General features: G+C 39.7%; 2 protein-coding genes across 14 annotated transcripts in view; one reads left to right on the top strand and one right to left on the bottom strand.

Moving 5' to 3' along the window:
* LOC122999841 (spermatogenesis-associated serine-rich protein 1-like) overlaps window positions 1-12,834 on the bottom strand; it is an 82,090-nt gene extending 69,256 nt beyond the window's left edge. For 2 of the 11 annotated variants that reach the window (XM_044377130.1, XM_044377132.1), the window contains exons 1-4: window positions 12,525-12,833; window positions 5,828-5,974; window positions 5,543-5,648; window positions 5,013-5,072 (exon numbers count right to left, since the gene is read on the bottom strand). In XM_044377130.1, coding sequence (XP_044233065.1) covers window positions 5,013-5,072; window positions 5,543-5,648; window positions 5,828-5,966 — 305 coding nt within the window. In that variant the 5' untranslated portion in view covers window positions 5,967-5,974; window positions 12,525-12,833. Of the gene's footprint in view, window positions 1-3,411; window positions 4,721-5,012; window positions 5,073-5,542; window positions 5,649-5,827; window positions 5,975-12,524 lie in introns of those variants that run through there. The other 9 variants (XM_044377138.1, XM_044377137.1, XM_044377135.1 and 6 more) reach the window with 7 other exon arrangements.
* Window positions 12,835-13,954: 1,120 nt separating this feature from the next.
* cnih3 (cornichon family AMPA receptor auxiliary protein 3) overlaps window positions 13,955-19,366 on the top strand; it is a 91,013-nt gene continuing 85,601 nt past the window's right edge. For all 3 annotated transcript variants that reach the window (XR_006398304.1, XM_044330039.1, XM_044330040.1), the window contains exon 1: window positions 13,955-14,652. Coding sequence is in view for 2 of the 3 variants with exons in the window: in XM_044330039.1 (XP_044185974.1) it covers window positions 14,575-14,652 (78 nt within the window). In the remaining variant the exon portion in view is untranslated. The remainder of the gene's footprint in view (window positions 14,653-19,366) is intronic.

Genomic DNA, 19,366 nt, shown 5'->3' with positions numbered 1-19,366 from the left:
AGGGATGTTTAGAGGTGGCCACAATGTGTAGTTAATGTGCATGCATAGGGCATGAAATTTTTTATATGCATTAATATTCTACCAATAATAGGCTAAAACATAAATGAATAGGCTACGTGCATAAACATAACTGTTTATGGTCAGTCTTCTATTTGGCAGAACCTTTATAGTCAAGTAGGCTAACATTAACAATGACAAATAAATAGGACCCGTCTCTGAGCTCATTTACAAAAGTTAAGGCTATTAAGTGGTCAAATGCTCTAAGCAAACCACCAATCTGCAAACACTGGGTTCTATCTTCCTCTAAATTAAAATCAAAATGACTAATCTGAATTATATAGTATACCATACATTATAACATATAATAATATAATAAGACAATTAGCCTGGATATCTTTGGATAAAGAATAAAAAACAGGTTCTGACCATGTTTAATGCTTTTAAAGTCGTGGACTTTGTTCTGCAGAACAAACTGCAGGTGTTAGACAATCCCTGCCATGATACACCAACATAACACCAATTTACAGGCTTGGTTCAATCTGAGGAGACTAGCCTGAAGTGACTGGATAAGTAACATGCATCATTATAGAATTAGTGTGAATGTGATTGTTGGACAAAGCAACAATTACCATTTTAGGTATTACCATCTTCAGGTTCCTGAGCTTTAATATAATAAATAATGCTCTGAGCTGTAACTAAACCTGTGCAAATATTTGTGGTCATGGATCTATAAAAAGCCATTCAAACATAATAATAATAATAATAAGAAGAAGAAGAAGAAGAAGAAGAAGAAGATAGAAGCTGACTTCATGAAAGCTATTCCTCTGCTATCATGAAATATGCTTGCAAGAGGAGTGCTACACATTATTGTTCAGATTAAATAAGAACAGTGAAAATAATTATGATTATTATGACTGATGAAGTAAGAATATGATGTCTTGTTGATGTGCAATCAGAGATTGCAGAAACATTGTTGAGAGAACAGTGCAATGTCAACAATAGCACAAGCAGCATTGCATGTGGAAGTGGATATGGATATGGATGGTAAATGTGGATATGATTAATAAGTACAGATATTGTACAGTATTTGTATTTATCTGTTATCTGGATTAAACAATTGGCATGTTCATATCACCAGCACCTGTAATAATCATAATCCAGAATTTACAGACTGTGGGAGGAGAGATGTGGACTTGTGGCAAATCTAGAGTCTGATGGGGCCCCAGGCAGAAAATCCACCGAGCCCTTCTGACCAACTTTCGTTGACATACGTTCCCCAAACGCCTATTAAATAATCAGCTATTAATCAAAAAGCATTTATAGAATCTAAACATTTTTATTTTAACACATTTATATTAACAGCGAAAAACAAATGTAATAAACTCCTTAGTTACTTTAAAAACACATAGTTTTATATTAAAGGTATAAGATAAATGAAGTAGGATAAATGTAAACAACTTAAAAGTATAAAGTAAAAATGTATACAAATATATATAAAACATATATATATATAAATAGCAAATGCAAATTAATTAAAAGCTAACTCATTAAAGTTCGTTCTGGGAACAAAACCCCACATTATGAGATCAGTGCTCATCAACATCTAGCTTAAACATTCTTCACACTAATATTAGCAGAAAAAACAAATGTAATAATCTTCTTATCTGACTCCTGAACAGTAATGAACAAACTCCTTAGTTATGGGTGGGGGTGTTGCTGTTGCTAAAGTGATGGAGATGGTGGAAGTTGATGGACCTGATAAGAAACGGTAACAGGGAACATATTGTCATGATGATTTTTAGAAGGCATGGCATATCTCATCAGTACCATCAGGATGCAATGAACTCACATTCACCACGATCAGGACCTGGAGGGGGGACTGGTTCTTTTTGTGTTGTGGTGGAGCTGCTGGTGGTAGTTGTGTCTTCTTCATGAGCAGGTGGTGCTGGAGTTGCTGTTACTAAAGTGCTGGGGTTGGTGGAAGTTGATGGACCTGAAAAGAAAAAAAAAAAACAGGGAACATATTGTCACGATGATTTTTAGAGGACATGGCATATGTCATCAATACCATTAGGATGCAATGAACTCACATTCATCAGGATCAGGACCTGGGGAGCTTGCTTAACACTAAGCAGCGATATCATATTCATGAAGTATAATCAAAATATATTCAGGCCTTATTATTTATATTATCCTATCATCTTTTTTAAAAGTTATTCCATTTGATTTACTTAACTTTAATCAGTTTCACAGGCTAGTTTCACAAACCTTACCAAAGCTAAAACTATTTATTTAGTTTACATTAGATTTTAATCAGGCTCATATAATCTCAACGTAAATAGCTAGCAAGCTCAATTCTGTTAGCTTGCTAGATAGCATTAGTCAAGTTATTACCAACTCCTAAAGCATTAAAACTCCTAGGCTACATGTTACATGATATCATGTATCTTTGCTAACTAACTTTTTGGCTTATACCATTTACTATTATCAATCATCATCATTTGTCATTTTGTACTCCACTTACCACTGTCCTGCTTTCCTTTCTCTTCCAACTCTTTCTTTCTTCATTCTTGGACGGATAATTCCTCTCTATTTTGTGTAACGTGGGTCAATGCAAATAGTAGTTACCTGGATGTAATGCTGCTCACAGAGACACCAATGAGATGGGGGCCCTTATGGGGGGATGTCGCTGCAATGGGACTGAAGTTAAGGGGGATTCCCAAAGTTTGAGACAGTGAGAGTCAAATCTCTGGGGCCCGTCATGCCTCTTGCACAGTGTCTCAGGTAAGAACAAACGTGCTGGCCAAATGCTTGCCCCACAGGGAGGTGGAAGCCAATGAGTTGACAGAAATTTTGGAGTGGCATCTGGGGTGACCGATCAGATTGTGGGGGTGGCTCTGGCCACTATGGCCACCCCTTTAAAACCATGCATAGCTCTAAGTCGTTAGTTAGTTATGACATCATTAGATTATTAATACTGAAGCATCAGTGTTTAAGCAGAATGTTACTGTTGTAGCTGCTGGAGGTGGAGCTAGTTTCAACTAATTTATATACAGTTAGTTCCCAACCTAGGGGTCAGGCCCCTCCAAAGGGTCAGCAGATAAATCTGAAGGGTGGTGAGATGATTAATGGGAGAGAAAAGAAGAAAAAACAAAGTTCTGATACACAAATCTGTTTTCAGTGTTTTAGACTTTTTCTCTAATCTTTGATTTTTGCTGAAATATTGGATCATTTGAACATTTGAACATAGTGGAGTAGAAAGTACAATATTTCCCTCTGAAATGTAGTGGAGTGGAAGTATAAAGTAGCATCAAATGGAAATACTCATGTCTAGTCTCACATCAAAAAGTATATTAGCTACATTGGTCTACAGTGCAAAACGTATTAGTTTCAGCCTACTTTTTTTTGGACTATTCTTTTCTATTGGCCTGCGTCCATGTCACATGACGGTCAAGTTTCTGTCGGCAATATTTTAGGATAGTTTCAGCACAAAATGCGTTTTGATGACATTTCTAGCGAGAAATGTGCATTTTATTTTCATAATCTTTGTTCAGCGAATGTATATGATGTTTGGTTTGTTAGTTATTATGAAGGTTGTTTCAGGTCTCTCTAGAAAATTGTAGGATGCAACGTTTTCTATCATTGATATGGTGGTGCATCTCATTTGAACTTAAATGTACATTGCCATAAAGATAATGTGTATCTGATGTCTGCATTCTCTGCAAAGCCTTGATAAAGAAGGACTTTCCTATTTTCTAAAAAAAACAAAAAAAAACACCTTTCACCTACAATAAACAGTAAAAACCACCTTTCATCTACAGGAAAGGAAGGGAAAGGAACAAGGAAACAAGGGGGAGAGGGGAGAAAATTGTAGAGGGGGGGCTGTTTGCATGTACCAGCTGTGGATTTCCTCAGAGTGCTCCAGTTTTCTCCCACACTCCAAAGACATGCAAGTTCAGTTCATTAGAAATTCTTAATTGACCCTCTTTTATTGTCTTGTGATTAAACATAAATACATTTTTAATTGGATCCAGGTTTGTTTTGTTTTTTATTCAGTGTTTTATCTGTTGTTTCTCAAATATAGTTCTAGTGGTTTAATGGTTCTAGAGGTTTGTTGGACACTTACATGATGTGAGTGAACTGGAACATGTCTTTGTCTGGTTCTTACAGTCTAAAGTCCTGTGAGTGTCTCCTAGACGCTGCAGTGTTCATTATAGCCACAATATTAAAGTGTTGAACAGATCAAACACCCTACTGGTGATTTAGCTACTCTTAGAGCCTTGCTAGCCTTACCATACCTTGGAAAATAAGGATCTGCTACATGATAGAGAAAAAGGCAGAGTGAGATGGAGAGACAAACTGATGACTCACACAAAATGATTACAAGGAGCATCAACTAACATCCAGAAAAGTGGGTGTGAACAAAACAGTTCAAACAGCAAGTCAAGAGTAATGACATGGTAGACACACTTCATATGATACTTTTACTTCACTTCAGATATAGCTGTGTTAAATGTGTATTTCTTACAATGTTCGGATGAAAACAAGAGTGTACAGTAAACACTATAGTGCCTGTGTGAAGTGTTAACTGGCTTTGTCATCTAAACCCTCCAGCACTGCTGTAAAGATGCCTACAGCAGGCTTCCACTCATCCAGCTGCTTCACCTCCTGGATTTCTTCTTCTTTGTCTAGGAGCCTCTTTTTCTCTAAATAAGGCACGCTGTCAATGAAGGCCAAAAACGATTTATTTTATTCCCTCACTATCCCCTTTCCTCTGTTCTATCAAAATGTTTTGCACTTCGAACTTCTGAATTTCAAATCAAAGCACATTATCATCCTGTTGTGTGCCACCTTTTGAGGCTGTATTTACCTCCACACACAAAATAGTAGTTCTGTTAAATGTTGCTCTCAACTCACCAATGACCATAAAATCATCAAATTAAGTACTTTATCAAGTATAATGTAATATAAACATTGAATATAATAATAAGGGCTAATAGAGTTCAACTCACAGTGTTTTGGTAGAAGGCTGGAGAGGAATGAAGGTATCTGTTTTCATATGTAACATCGTCCTGAAAGAAGGATCAGTTTGTTCTAAATAGTTTGGTTGTGAATAGGGGAGGGGGGGAATCAGAGTACAAAATACTGTTATACTGTTTGTAAAATCTCATTCTGTGGACTTCAGCTCCTGCTTCTCTTTTCCATTTCATGGATAAAAAGGAAAAGTGCACCATCTGCTGGTCACACATCTCCTGTTCCGCTTGTTTCAGTGTATAACAGTGTAGAGTAACTTTCACTGTGTGACTTTTATTGCTGGGCAGGTAGTGTAAAGCAGGTTTATCTGAGCTTTTTTACTGGAAACTTTGTTCCATAAAAGGTTCACTGAGGCAAAATAGCTCACCTGCAGGCTGTAAAACCAAACCAACAGCTAAAAGACCTGTTGGTTTGACATCTGCTACACCTTTCACATTACATGATGTAATTTCATCCTTTGTCAACATAAGATTTATAAATAAAACTGTTTGAAGAAATTGTAACTCACCCAAATTTGCTGTGAGGTAATGTTGAGTCTAACTTGTAGAAGTCAGGGCTGTACTCAGGGGAGCAGTAGGGTCTGGCTCCAACTGCTCCATGGCAGGGCAACGTCCCTGTAAATAAGAGATTATGTGATCATGTAGTCAATGTTTAATATTTGTGTTCCTCAAACATTAAAAAAGAAAGACAGAATATTATCTTTAAACACAGAGTGATGTGCCTTTTTCATGTGCCTTATGTACATTTGAATACTTCTAGTCAAAATTTAAACAGCTACATTTTATAGACTGACTTTGTGTTTTCCTGCTCTTGGAGACTTCAGTGGTTTGAAGTGGAGAGTCCTGCACAGGACAGGTTTCCTCAGCTTGGATGTTGTGAGCCTGGGCCTGGCGAAGGCCCGGGTTAAGGGTACACTGCTCCCTGTGCTCCATGTTAGCATCTAAAACACAACAAAGGCATTCTACTGAATCTAGTGCATCCTTAACCACAGCCCACAATCTAACACCTAGGGCCTAAATGCACTGGACGTGTCTGATGCGCGCGATTTGAAGTACACCTATTGTTTTTAATGGCCGAACACATACTAAAAGCGTTATGAGGCGCGTCAAACTGTCTTGATGCCGCAACTCCGACCTTGTTTCGACTTTAGAGTGTCAAATGAGGACCCAGCGACCAAAGCTGTTTTCTCTCCAGCCGAAAAAGAGAGAGATAGCACAAGAGAGAGAGAGACAGCTCAGCTATGGTCGAGTAAGGAGAGTGAGTGGTAGTGAGAACAAAACCGCTGAATGAGAGAAATAAAACATTCTATTCTGATTATTTCACGTCAGTTACGTTTTAAAGCACAAATAAATAACCATCAAATAGTCAACAGATGATTTACTGTGGACACAGATGCTCTTAGTTTCAGTTTCATTTTCCTCCTTTGCATTTCTCCTTTTCATTCATTCATGATATCCAACTAATGCAGTGGTTAATACAAAGAACAAAATGAAAAACCTGTGTTGGATCTGTGGTGTTGGCATTTCAAATCTGATGCCTGCAGTGCGCCATAGGAGCGTCAATTGATGCTCATATAGCAATTGATGTGTCAATTATCACTTTCAGTGCATTTGAGCCTTCAGTCCATCCTGCTTCTACAAGTATCCTGAACACACCTGTGAACACCAGATGTTCAGGCAAAAATCTAAATTGTGAAAATTCTAGATTCTTACAACCAGTCTCTACCACAGCGCTGATGAGTGATGTGCAGTTTTATGAGGAACTGTGGTGTGAAAGGTGTGAACCTTCTGTGCATGAATATCAAATAGCTGCTCCAGAGAAGAAGTAAAGCTCAGTAAAGTGCTCCCTCTGATATACAGTATAACAATTAGAAAACAGTGTAGAAAAGCTTCTTGATTGGACAAAAAGGATTATTAGTTGCTATGCAACACCATTTGAAATACCTACTGGGAATTGAGTGTATTATGGCCTTGGCTGCTTTCCAAACATAAAACTAGAGGCTTTGCCAATTTCTGGCAATTCTGCTTTCACAAAAAGCTGTAAAAAGGCCAACACTGACGCATTTAGCTTGTGATAAAAATGAATCCCCAAGGCAGCTGATACTGACGGCTGACTGTCCATGACCTGCTTTGGAGGCATCAGTATAACCCCGAAAGTTATTTTAAAATGAGCATTCCATCGTTTGAGCAAATTTTTAGTAGATGGTGTGACAAAGTGGGTGAGACCACACCATTTGTCCCATTTACACTTTTATGTATTTCTTTTCTTTTTCTTTTTGGACTATTTTATTATTGACTTTTTTGCAATAAATAACAAGTACACACAATACACATAAAACACCCAATACCATTAAAGCAAACAACAGAAAGGAAGACAGGGGAGTCATATCCAGCTTTGTCACATTTATGTATTTCTTACCATGCTTGTCATTTGTTGTTTTAGCGAGTATAACATCTTTATCTGTAGCATTGCTAGCGCACACTATCCAGGGTTGGTTTTTATTCAGTTTACTGTTTAATTCATCCTTATTGATTTAGACTTGGTCCTTTAAACATTAGCTTTCTTTTTTCTAACTTCCCTATACTCACCATGTTTTCCCAAGAGTCAAAAGGGGTGACAACCTAACACCTCCTGCTTTTATGCTTTTAGATGCACTGGATTAAATGTTGATTAGTATTTGTTTGATCTGTAATGAATGGAGTTCTTTATCAGTGGTATATCATCATTTTATCATTGGGAAGCAAGGTATCTTAACATCTTGCATTCCTTGCAGTGATACTTTAGTTTTTGCCTTGTTTCAAACCTGAACCACATTGGTGGAGTGAGAGACCAATAGACTTTTCTCAAAGTAGACATTTTAACCTGTCAAAGCAGGAATAGAACAGGTGTGATTAATAACATTAATGACAGCTGGATCCCATTTAGTTCTTCCAAATTCATGACCCTAGTAAAGTGCTTGGTTCACGTGTATGACTGTCATGGACCCTTGAATGGAATGCTTATGCTTCTGCTGCTATGATAAGTCAAAATGTCTGCTGTGAAAAAGGCCTGTTGACGGACCGGCATTGCTATCCACAGAGCCATGTTATAAGCATGTCTGAAAAGGTAACACTTGCACACCAACTCCAAACCACGAATTGATTTTTCACTAACAAAGACTACGCAATTTGAACAGTATAAAAAGTAGTTTTATTTGGATTGTTGAGAGGGTTCAGGATTGGATGAGGATAGTGTATGGTGGGCTGGATGGGGGTCAAGGAGAGGGATGAAGGGGGTCGATTGCCGGGGAGATGAATGGGAGCTGAAGGTTGGTCCGGGTCATGTACAGTGGGATGATGGGGTCACAGAGAGGGATGAAGGGGGTTGATGGCATGGGGATGACCGGGGACCAAATGGAATCACAAAGAGGCTGGAGCGTCTAGGAACCCGAGGGTCGAGACTCAGGGTGGGGGACATGTCTCGATGAGCTCTCTGCTTCGTCATCCCCCAAAGTTAACTTCATTGGACCAAGTGAGAACGGGCTCTTTGAATGTCGCTGAGGTAAGTATGGAATCTTGGGAAGACTAGCGGTCAAGAATTTTATTTTTTAATTTTAACAGGTGGTCTGGGATTTCTTATTTGGAAGCGGTTGAAGCGGCTCCAGTGCGGAAGAATTGGCCAGAGTACGGTTAGGAATGTGGACTGACTTTGTCGATGTTTGTGCCTGTGCGGAGAGTTTGGTAGTGGGCCAGGAAGTCTGAAGTGAGGGGCGAACGTTTGGCATATGATGTGGTTCGGACTTACAGATAACATGCCAAAGTGTGCATGAAAGAAGGCTAGGTATGGTGCCCCTGAGGACAGTTTTATGGAGACGTTAGAAGAAAATACAGTTGGGTGTTGGGGAATGGGGGGGGGGGGGCAGGGATAGAACAGGAGGAAATGGAATGGGTCCAGTAGAGGGAGCACCGTGGCTCGGTGTGACTGTGGCTGAGGTAACAGCAGGACCAGTATGGGAAGAAAGAGAAGAAAAGAGCTGCGGGGGCGGGTGGAGCCGAAAGCGCTGAGGTAGCTGCAGCTGAGGGAAAGGAAGAGGAAAGGATGCTGGAATGAGGGGATGTATGTGCAGGGGTCGATTGTGCAGCCTGCGGACACAGGGATGAAACAAAAACGAAAACAAATACAAAATGAAGGGGGTTAGAAAGAAGAGAGTTCTATGGCTTCCTTATGTATCAACTAATGATGAGGAAAACCAGGCTCCCTGAAGCAATGAATTGATATGAAACGATTGCAATGAAAATTGTTCACTGTGGCAACGCAGTTGATACAGTCAGTCAATGTCACTGAAAATGAGGGTACACCCTCAATAATATCTCGAGATGTAAATAAAGGTTGAATGAATGAAAAGAAGCAGTGGTGGAGCCAAAAGCGTAGAGGTAGGTTTTTTATTGCTTCATGCGCCACTGAGCAACTTTCCTAGGAATGAAGAGGGCCCCGCCTCCGACGCTGTATCCAGTTTTCTTTATACATCCATGGGTGGAGGCAGAAAGGAGCAGGAAGAACCTGCTTTGTTGTCGGTTCGGCGAAACAGGATTTGTATTTGGAGTTCAGCCTGGCCTTCAGCCAGGGCTGAAGAAGTCTGGGCTCTGTTGTAGTAGGCGGCGTTGTGACGTCATCGGTGTGCATCAGCCCGGCGGCGGAAAATGAACCTGGAAGAGCAGAAGGATTTGAGCAGCCGGCAAGAGGGTTGATGGAAGAGTCTGCATAGGGTTGGAAAGTTTGTCCTTATCATTGTTTCGTAGGAGTGGGACGACCATCTTCTTGAGAGCTCGCCGGAGGTGAGCAAACATCCGGTTGAAGATGTTAATCACTTGGAAAAGAGCCGCGTCCGAGTGGGCCCTTGCGTGGATGCTTGTGGATCGTCTGGATTCCAGCTGATCAGAGCACGGTGTCTGGAGGAGAAGGGTTCCATGTGGATGTGGTGGTGAAGGATGTATCTCGTTGGTACTGCTGGATCTAGTCGTGGTGGTATGTTGCTGAGGAACATGGAGCACGGGCGAGAGGTAAGCGTGTGCGATGCAAGCGTGTCGTAGGTCGCGTGAGAACTGAGACGAACAGGAGAGAAAGGGGTTAGACACGCTTATATAGGTATGCACGGATGATTGAATTAGTGCGAGAGAGGGGCGTAGTCTTGTTCCTGAACCTTTGTTATAATAATAACTAAATACTAAACATAAAACTAAACTAAACATAAGTGGTTTATTTCAACAAGCAATACGTTGATTGGTAAAGCAAAGCAAGTTCAACGAGGGCAAAGAAAACCCAACCAGCAGTTGCAATACTGTTGGATACACTTTCTCATTCAACTGAAAAGGAAGATATGTCCAAACTTTTGACTAGTACTGTAAGTATAAAAACTATTTGAATAGCGTACTCAGTATTGGAGTTCCATTAAGCTGATAAAGTGAAGAGACAGATAAAAAAAAGATGCTAAAAATCAATACAGCAGAGGTTGAGAAATCACGATGCTTAGTCCCTAAGGGTCAAGATCAAAACACAGCGTCCTACAATTCCCATAATGCAACTTGACCTTTTTGTTCAAACTTCACCTATGTCTTTCAACTCCACAAGCCTAGTTTGTGATGTATGCAATACATTTTATAATGTATGTAAAAAAGACCTGACAAAGCTCGTCCAGAGTCACAGAAGAGTAACACAACCACAGGCTAAATAATACTCCCTATGCTGTATAGGTAACTGATCCTCATATATAAATTTGGTGGGTGCCCCTTTAAATCTCATCATAATGATTGGTCATTATGATGGTCATTCATGTGTAAATGCTTCTGGACCATGATGTGTTCTGTCAATGGTGGCACCCGACCTCAGACGTGTCGGTATGACGGACTTTACACACATAAGAAAGTAAACGTCTGTCAGAAACTGCTGAGCAATGACACAGCGCTGTATCCTTAACCTGCTGCATCACTAGTTGCCGTGCAGACTCCTCGGTCTTTGTCTGTGTCCACCTGTCTGTCTCTCCCACTCGCAGGCCTGCTGTCTGTCTCTCATTGACACTGACACAACAACTTTTTGACGCCTCACAAAGTGGCCGTCGGTGCTGTCATATCGCCACATGTGTTGCGGAAGAATAACACTGACAGCGCAGTGTCACGGCAACAAAGACGAGAGTCCTGGAGTGACTTAACAGAAGTGTGTGTCTGTGTGTGATGAGGTTAAAGAGGATCTTTAGCTGCTTGAGAATGAAAGGCTGCACTGCAGCAATTTTCTGTTACATTAGAAGGGCTGAATAACAGCCTTAAGTGTTGGACTACAAAGCTCTCACATGAAGATGCTCTGAGAGGAGTAAGATTGCAATTTAGACTTCTGCCTGTTTTTATTTCATTGAGCACTTGAATACAAAATAGGAATGCATTCACAATGCAATAAACTGTAAAACCGTCTCAAAGTTGTTGGAATTCTTCTCAATGTTTGTCACAGTGTATCCAAATCTACAGTATATTCTTCATTAAGCCTGTTGTACACATACTGTAAATGCAGAGTATGCACTGATGAAGTGGAATAGTTTTTTTGGGATGTCAGATGAGTATTTAATAAGATACTGGTAAAAAAAAAAAAAAAAAAAAAAAAAAGATCCACTGCTATTTAGAATGTAAAAGAGTTACTTCAAAACAGCTCAGAGGCATTTTCACTGTTACAAACTTTTGCTTTGGAACAATCATCAGAGACTTCTAAAGAACTAAAGCTGGTTACATGATCACTGGTGTGTATTGAAATGAGAGAAAAATTAAATAAATATTGCTGTAAAATTGAAAAAAAAAGTTAATTTTTTTAGACTCGAGTTTTTATAGTTTTTGAGTTTGTAAAAAGGAGGGGGGGCATTGGTAAAAATACCAAATAACAGTTACATTCTGATTTTGTCTTAATGTCTAATGTTTTTAAAAAGTTATTCAGGTCATTCCTAAAGGTTTGAATACAGGTACAGTCCCAAAGCACGAGTTTCAGTTTATAAGTGTTTTCAGTCAAAAAACAAAAGGTCAACATTTAACCTGTAATAACAATAACTGAATTAACAGGATAATAACCCTTTTGGGTTTTTTTTGTTTGTTTGTTTTTTGTTTTGGTTTTTCCATATGAAATGGTGTAGGTTGGAAAAATGAAAAATAAAAACTGATGTTCGTCATATTTTGAACACATTAAACCTGTTACGTCATCAACCTAACAGCTAAAACTGGGCAATTAACTGGCACACCTGGAGCTGATTAGCTGTCATTAACTCGCGCCATTACAAGCTCCTGAGTCTGATTTTTACAGGGAAACAGAAAGCTGAAAACAGCAGATACACACAGTGAGCACAGACAGTTTTTACTTTCCATTCTATCCTCCTACCAGCCTACTATTAACTTATATAATTCAACGCCACATTAAGAAAATCTCTCTTCAGACTCTGGGTCATAATGAGCGTCCTTCATAGTGAAAATGTTCATACTTACTCTATTAATTAGCGTCCGGTGTCAGGTGCAGTCTGTAGGGTAGATAAACACTTCCACACTTCCTCTGTGACTGATGAATTCCAGCAAAGTTACAAATTCCTACTGAAAACTCAATTACGCCAGAAAGATTGAATTCTTTATCGCGGCTAACTCGACGGTTTATGTCGTCATTGTTTCATTAGCAAACAATAATTTCCGTTTGTGGTAACGCAGCAAGTCAAAAGTAGCAGCCACAGTCCAATTTACTGTCTCCAGCTGTTGCTAGGCGACAAAGTACAACCGTCAAGTTATGAAGAATAGCTGCCTGATATCCGGTTATACCATCCTTCACAATAAAGCTTGCATTACGATGTATTACATGTTCCTGTGACATCAATCGTCTTTGAGCAGTTGCAGTTCTTCATCGTTATATAAGCCATGCCAGGAAAAAAATTAGCCTACACAACACCAAGTAATTTGGAAATCTGTCTAATTTTCATAAAAAGTCCATTTCAGATTTAGCGGACTATTTTATTAGCTGTCAAGTGAGATCCAGTCAGTTTTGTTTATATGGTCTAAAATCACACATTTGCCTCATTGGCTTTACAGTCTGAACAGCGTAGTGACCACTGAAGCTGCACACTGGTCCTGCTGCCTGAATAGGCCTACTGTATATCCAGCTACTGTTTATGTTGCTTCTCTTTGTGCATCTTGCTTGAAAAATGCTCTATATGTAAATAGGCTTACTACTACTATAATAATATAAATCATCATCATCATCATCATCATCATCATCATCATCATCATAATCATCATGGTGGTGGTGGTGATATTAGCTTGTAAGCTTGTTTGAATGATTGATTATTGCTGTATACTATACTGCATGTGAGACACTTGGATGCAATTGTGGGCAATTTTTAAAAAAGTCAGACGGTGGCGCCAGTCTCTAATATACTATATCCCTCAATCCAAGTAGATGGGTTAGTTTCTTCAAGGACATCAGTGGAAACAGTTTGTTGCTGTTGTTGTTTCATAAAATCCAAATTATCTGTCTGCAAGAATGTTTAGGGAATGTGTTATGTAATGTAATGCGTCAATCAATATTTCTATTTATTCTCTTCATTTTCTATTTCAGTAAGTTTGGACTTTGTGCTTTCTCTCTGAAGCTTGTGTATTGCATTAGATTATGAGTCTGATATTTTTGAACACAGCATACTTGTGAGGTGATATGAGGTCCTATATGTTGGTGGTCGCCTCTTTAACGTGGGCATCATAACTAAACCCAGAATCATGCGCAAAATGTTCCAAATGTTCAGATTGGCACCAAAAAATGATCAAAACTGCACTAAGAGCATATTTAACCTTAATAGCAAGAGCCTGTAAAACTAGAAATTTGAACACTCGCACACACCAGCCAAATACTGTACACACGCACGCACACACACACACACACACACACACACACACACACACACACACACACGCACGCACGCACGCACGCACGGTGCTGCTCTTTTAAATCCACCTGTTCACGCGCCTCTCTGCTCGCGCTGCTGCTGATAGGTTTGTGATGGAGAGAAAACAGCATTTATTAACGCCTTGTGCCTGAAGTGACGAGGAGCCCCTCTCCTAACTAACATCATCACAGCACAGATACCCGTACAAGCAGGGCTTCTTCTGCTGCTACTGAATGGATTACCCACCAATTCACCTCACCCGGATGGTTTTGCGCATAACCTCCTCAAATCAATTTACACTCATTTGTGAGAAAACAGCTGCGTTTCTATGATTACATGATCATCTCGCCAAGATTGCGCACACTGATCGTTGATCATGCCAAGTGGACTGATCTGAGACCGGCTTTGACTTTCACCGCTGCTGGGTGGACGCACCGCTGATCATCTGGAGAGGTTTTCTGCAACAATTTGTTGCAAACATTGAGAGGGACGAAGTCATGGTGCCGGTACCGCCTCGGCTTTTCATGGCACCGTGAGAACTTTCTTCCTGCCCCCCTCTTTTTGTTTTAGATGTTGCTTCTTTGGGAAATTATCCACCGTTTCCCCTTTCAATTATGTTCACTTTTGCTGCCTTCTGCTACATGCTGTCGCTGGTCCTCTGTGTGTCACTGATCTTCTTTGCAATATGGCACGTAAGTACCTCACATGTGGTATGTTATGAGATTTTTCTCATCTTTGTCTTAGATTTGATAAGCAGAGGATTGCCTCATCGTCGGGGATGTGTGTGTATATTGGACGCGCAGGTGATGCTTCTGTCATATTTGTGCGTAATAGTGCTAGATAGCTTATAACACCAAAGACTAATTCCTCTCCAATGTCCATTTTTATTTTCAGTTAGACATTGCATGATCATTTTTTTGTCAGATATGATCCTCAACACGACAGGTGCGCACCTGTATCTTGAGCTCCTGCCTCATCATTCATACACGCATCCAGCATTTTCACCACTTTCTCACGATTTTGCAGCGCTTCCTCTTACTTGGCTACTTTATGCATTTTTGCTGACCCAATTTGATATCCGGAAATGCTTGCAACCCTGTGCAGCATCCTAGATCAATTAAACAGCCTTCCTTCCAGATCAATTATGAAATCTTGTAGAGTGTTATCTCTCCCCTCTCATCTTTCCGCTCTGTTCCCTGCTGCCTTTAATCAAGCCTCAGCTCAGCTACACACTATGCAGTGCCAATATGACTGACTGCATTATGATATTTGAATAATCTAATTATTTGCTCCCTGAGCAACGTCTCCATCATGCAGGGCCTTATGTAAAGACAGATTTGGGTCAGGTCTTCTAGCGTCTTGCCCCGGGTCTGCCTTTTGCATAGAAACAGCAACAGACCTGATGCACTTGGGATGACTGATCCTCTGGCAATTACAGCTGATAGTGGGTCGGCCTGTCTGTCAGACAGTGGCCCAAGTGCCTGCTCACCGCACATTTAAAAATAAAGAGAAAAATAACAGAGTGCAGACACTCATAATAGTCCAGTCAAAACTGATGTTTATGCAAAAATAGACTAAACACATAATGCCTGTGTGATGCTGCCTCAGTGATAGAGGGAAAGCTATCTGTCTGCATTGCTTCATAATGGAGGGACAGAAACCACAACACCTCCTTCAGTTATGTCTGTGATGTAAATTCAGTGCTCGTGCCGGATCACAATAGAACACATTATTCTGTAGCTTCAGCAATAATCCACATCGCACCAGGCTTTATTTTGCATTCTGCTTATGACGGCAGAAACAGTAGAGATGCCTCCACGGCTGATTCCCATTCACGTTGACATACAGAAACGCAGCGTAATAATCTTGGGCTCCATACTGCGAGGAAACATAATTAGGAAGAGGCTGTGAGGTGGGAATATGGGGAGCTGTGGAAGTGTGCAGCAGAGCCAAGGCTGCACATTAACACTAGCCATCTGCCAAAAGCTGGGCAGTTATTTGGCTGTAACTCTTTTACTTCTATCAGCCATTTTGGCAGGTGGCCAACTCTCCGTCAGTCTCTCATTTTTTTTTATTTCAAGAACTCATCTGGTTTCAAAGAACTGCTGAAAACACTGAATCCTGCTGACACAGTGGCCACTTGACCAAAAGGTTAGTTTTTATTGCCCTGAGCAGCAGTGAATTGCTAAAAAGAGCAAGTGTGCTGACTCAAAGCACCCAGGGTAAAACCAAGCTATAAATAAAAATGAGGTAGTGTAAATGAACATAAAAATACATGGGCTATGAAACAGCCACATAGAAAAAGACAATGGAAATAAAATGAGTAATGAAGTGTTCTGATTGAAACATAATACACATGCTATCAGCGGGTAGTATGAGTGTCAGACTCATGGAAGTCACAGAATGAAAAATGACTGCACACTGATGGACTTCTGTCATTAATTGGCCATAATTAATCAAACCATATACTGCCAAGTTAACTTGCTCACACATATGCCTTATCTACTTAAACACTCCTTTTCAGGTGCTGATAAATATTTTATGAACTTGTTTTGAAGTAGGGACTGAACGAAACCTCTCTATGGGAAATATTTCCTCTTCCATAGTCCTCATTTACACACAAATGAAGCATTTCTGTAAGGAAAAAAAAGGGAAAGACATGTCGGCTATCTTTAGAACAGCTATTATCATTAATCACCTTCCTCTCTGACTGTCCCTGCTTTCAACGTGAGCTGAGGTGTAAAGTAAGAACGGGTCGAGTAATGAGGACGGAAAAGACGTAAAGCTTGGTCCAGTGAAAGCACATTAAAATTACCGTGTGATTTAAAAGTAACAAAATTACTTTTTTAAACCTCTGGTGAAGTTTTCAAATCATTGTTCTAGTCTGTGATACTGTCAGCACGTCATCTAAGACTGAACTTATATACTAACCATGTTTAAAACTGTATTGATTGTGTTTTTGGCCACTTGGGGACAGCAGAACAAGCTGAAAACACAACATTGACATATTATCACCTCGTAAAGTTGATATTGTAAATGTGTTGGCAAACGGTTGCCCATTTACACTTGCAGACATGGAGCAACAACAAATCTAATATCAATTCTGCTTGTGTGGAAATAATAGAGTCATTTTGTAAGTGACATTTAGAGACATAACTCTTAAAGGTTCAGAAGCTTACTGAAGGCAAGGTAACTTTATTTATAGCACATTTTATACCGGGGCAATTCAAAGTCTTTTACAGAAAATAAAAAGAAAGAATATCATGTAAGTTATTAAATAAAAACATCAATGTGAAGAGAATAAAATAACTATTAAAACAATCTAATTAAAACAATTTAAATCATGTAAAACTGAATCTTAAAACAATGCTGACAAATGTATAAAAGCCTGATATAAAATAAAACACAATCGTAAACACATAAAATCATGATAATGTAAACACATAAAACATATTAAGTAATAAAAAGCACTTAAATTGACTGCGCTGAGGTCACAGTTGATAGTCAGTCAAAGGCTTTGGAGAACAGTGAGGTTTTAGCCTGGTCTTAAATGAATCTGCAGATGGGGCCTGTCTCATATTTTACAGTAACAGGCAGCCATGCTTAGTGTTTATCTGAGGGACGACTAATAGACTAGTCCCTGATGATCTAAGGAATTAGCATTTTTGCAATGTATTTAGGGCCAAAGCCGCTGATTGATTTAATAACAAGTAAAAGGATTTTAAAATGGATTATCAAACTATTTGGAAGCCCGTGCAGAGTTTTAAGAATTGGTGTGATGTGTTTGGCTTGTTTTGTTCTGGTAAGCATCCTTGCTGCACTGTTCTGGATGAGTTGTAATTGTTCTCTGTGAGACCAGAGAACTGGACGTTACAGTAGTCCAGTCTGCTAAAAACACAAGCGTGAATCAGCTTTGGACAACAGGTCTCTGAACGCTGATTTCACAATTGACTTGATATGACTGCTCAACTTGAGGTCTGAATCTAGTCTAACACCCAGATTTCTTCTTCTAAAACACATTTGTCCATTAGAAAAAAACAATAATGTAGTAATAATGAAAAGCATGTCACAATATTCTCTCTGTGGGCTATAATGTCACTTTCAGCAGTTCACTTCCAGCCAGATGCAGCGATCGGCAGAATCAATCTGTTCATCACATAAAACACAACACCACAGACTCCCGCGGGAGCACTCACGTAAGTGATTACAAAGCCATTTTAATTAGCATACAAGGTGAACTGCGACCTCCCCCGAGCTCTATGGATCAGCGCGTCTATGGTCCGACTCCGCTTGAATGATTCTCCTCCCATGTAACCACAGCTCCTAATGTGCTCTAAGTGTCATTAAAGCTGGGAGCGAGCCAGACGCTCCTCCGGTGCACCTCTGATAGCTGGGAAAGCCCCGTGGTGCAGATATGATGTAGAGGCTGTCCTGGCAGCGTTGCAGAGGGCGGAATGTCAAATTGACAGCATTTACTCTCTCAGTTAGAGTTTCCATTATATTATGGCAGTTTTGGCATTTAGTATGGAAGGTGCAGTGAAGTATGAAAGCATGTTTAGTATGGAAGGAGCAATGAGTAAGGCTGGATTATCAACTGGATCACTAGGCACTCACAGAAAGCGCTGGGATTACTGTCTGATTTGTCGTAATTTGATTAATTTCAATTCAGTTTAATCAAATTACTTAATTCATCCTCTACAGACCAATTTAAAAAGTTCAAATTTATTTCATGATATGCACGACTAGAGCACAAACTCAAAACGATGAGAACCAAAAGGCAGCTCTCATATTTTTACCAAAACAAATAGGGATGTATAAATATAACATTTTCTCTCCAGATACCAAATCCCATACTTTAATGGAAAAGTTTGTGAATTATGGGAAATGCTCAACTTCTCAGAGGTGCCAGGCAACAGAGTTGCTGGGGATTCTGAGAAGTAACTGCTCCTAGCTAACAAATAGTCGGGCATGTATAACCCCCTGTAAAAATGCAAATTGTTGTTTCCACACTTCAGTATTTGTACAGACTAAACATATGAAATTCAACCCAATTAGTTAACTTTATTAGTACTGGTTGACAGATTTTGTAAGTGTTACAGAAGCAGACTGGCTGTTTCCAGGCTTGGTGCTAAGCTAAGCTAACTGGCTGTTGGCTGTATATTTAGCAGACAAATATAAAAGTGGTAACAATCATAGAGATAGTTGCAGGCATATCCCATCCTATATACAGGCCAGGTGCAGGACAAAAGCTTCAATGAAAGAAAGAAGTAGTGTGTCCGCACACTGGTTTTTAGCTCCCAACAAATTTATTTGACTGAAAAAGCAATGGTTTGATCTTACTAGGTCTTCATTAGGCTTAAAGTGGTATCGATTGTTTTTCCTAAAATGTCAAAATATGATTTTCAC

This window comes from Thunnus albacares, chromosome 16, assembly GCF_914725855.1.
Source record: "Thunnus albacares chromosome 16, fThuAlb1.1, whole genome shotgun sequence".
Lineage (NCBI taxonomy): Eukaryota > Metazoa > Chordata > Actinopteri > Scombriformes > Scombridae > Thunnus > Thunnus albacares.
The sequence above is the reverse complement of the archived record's forward strand: the minus strand, read 5'-3'. Positions and strand labels throughout refer to the sequence as shown.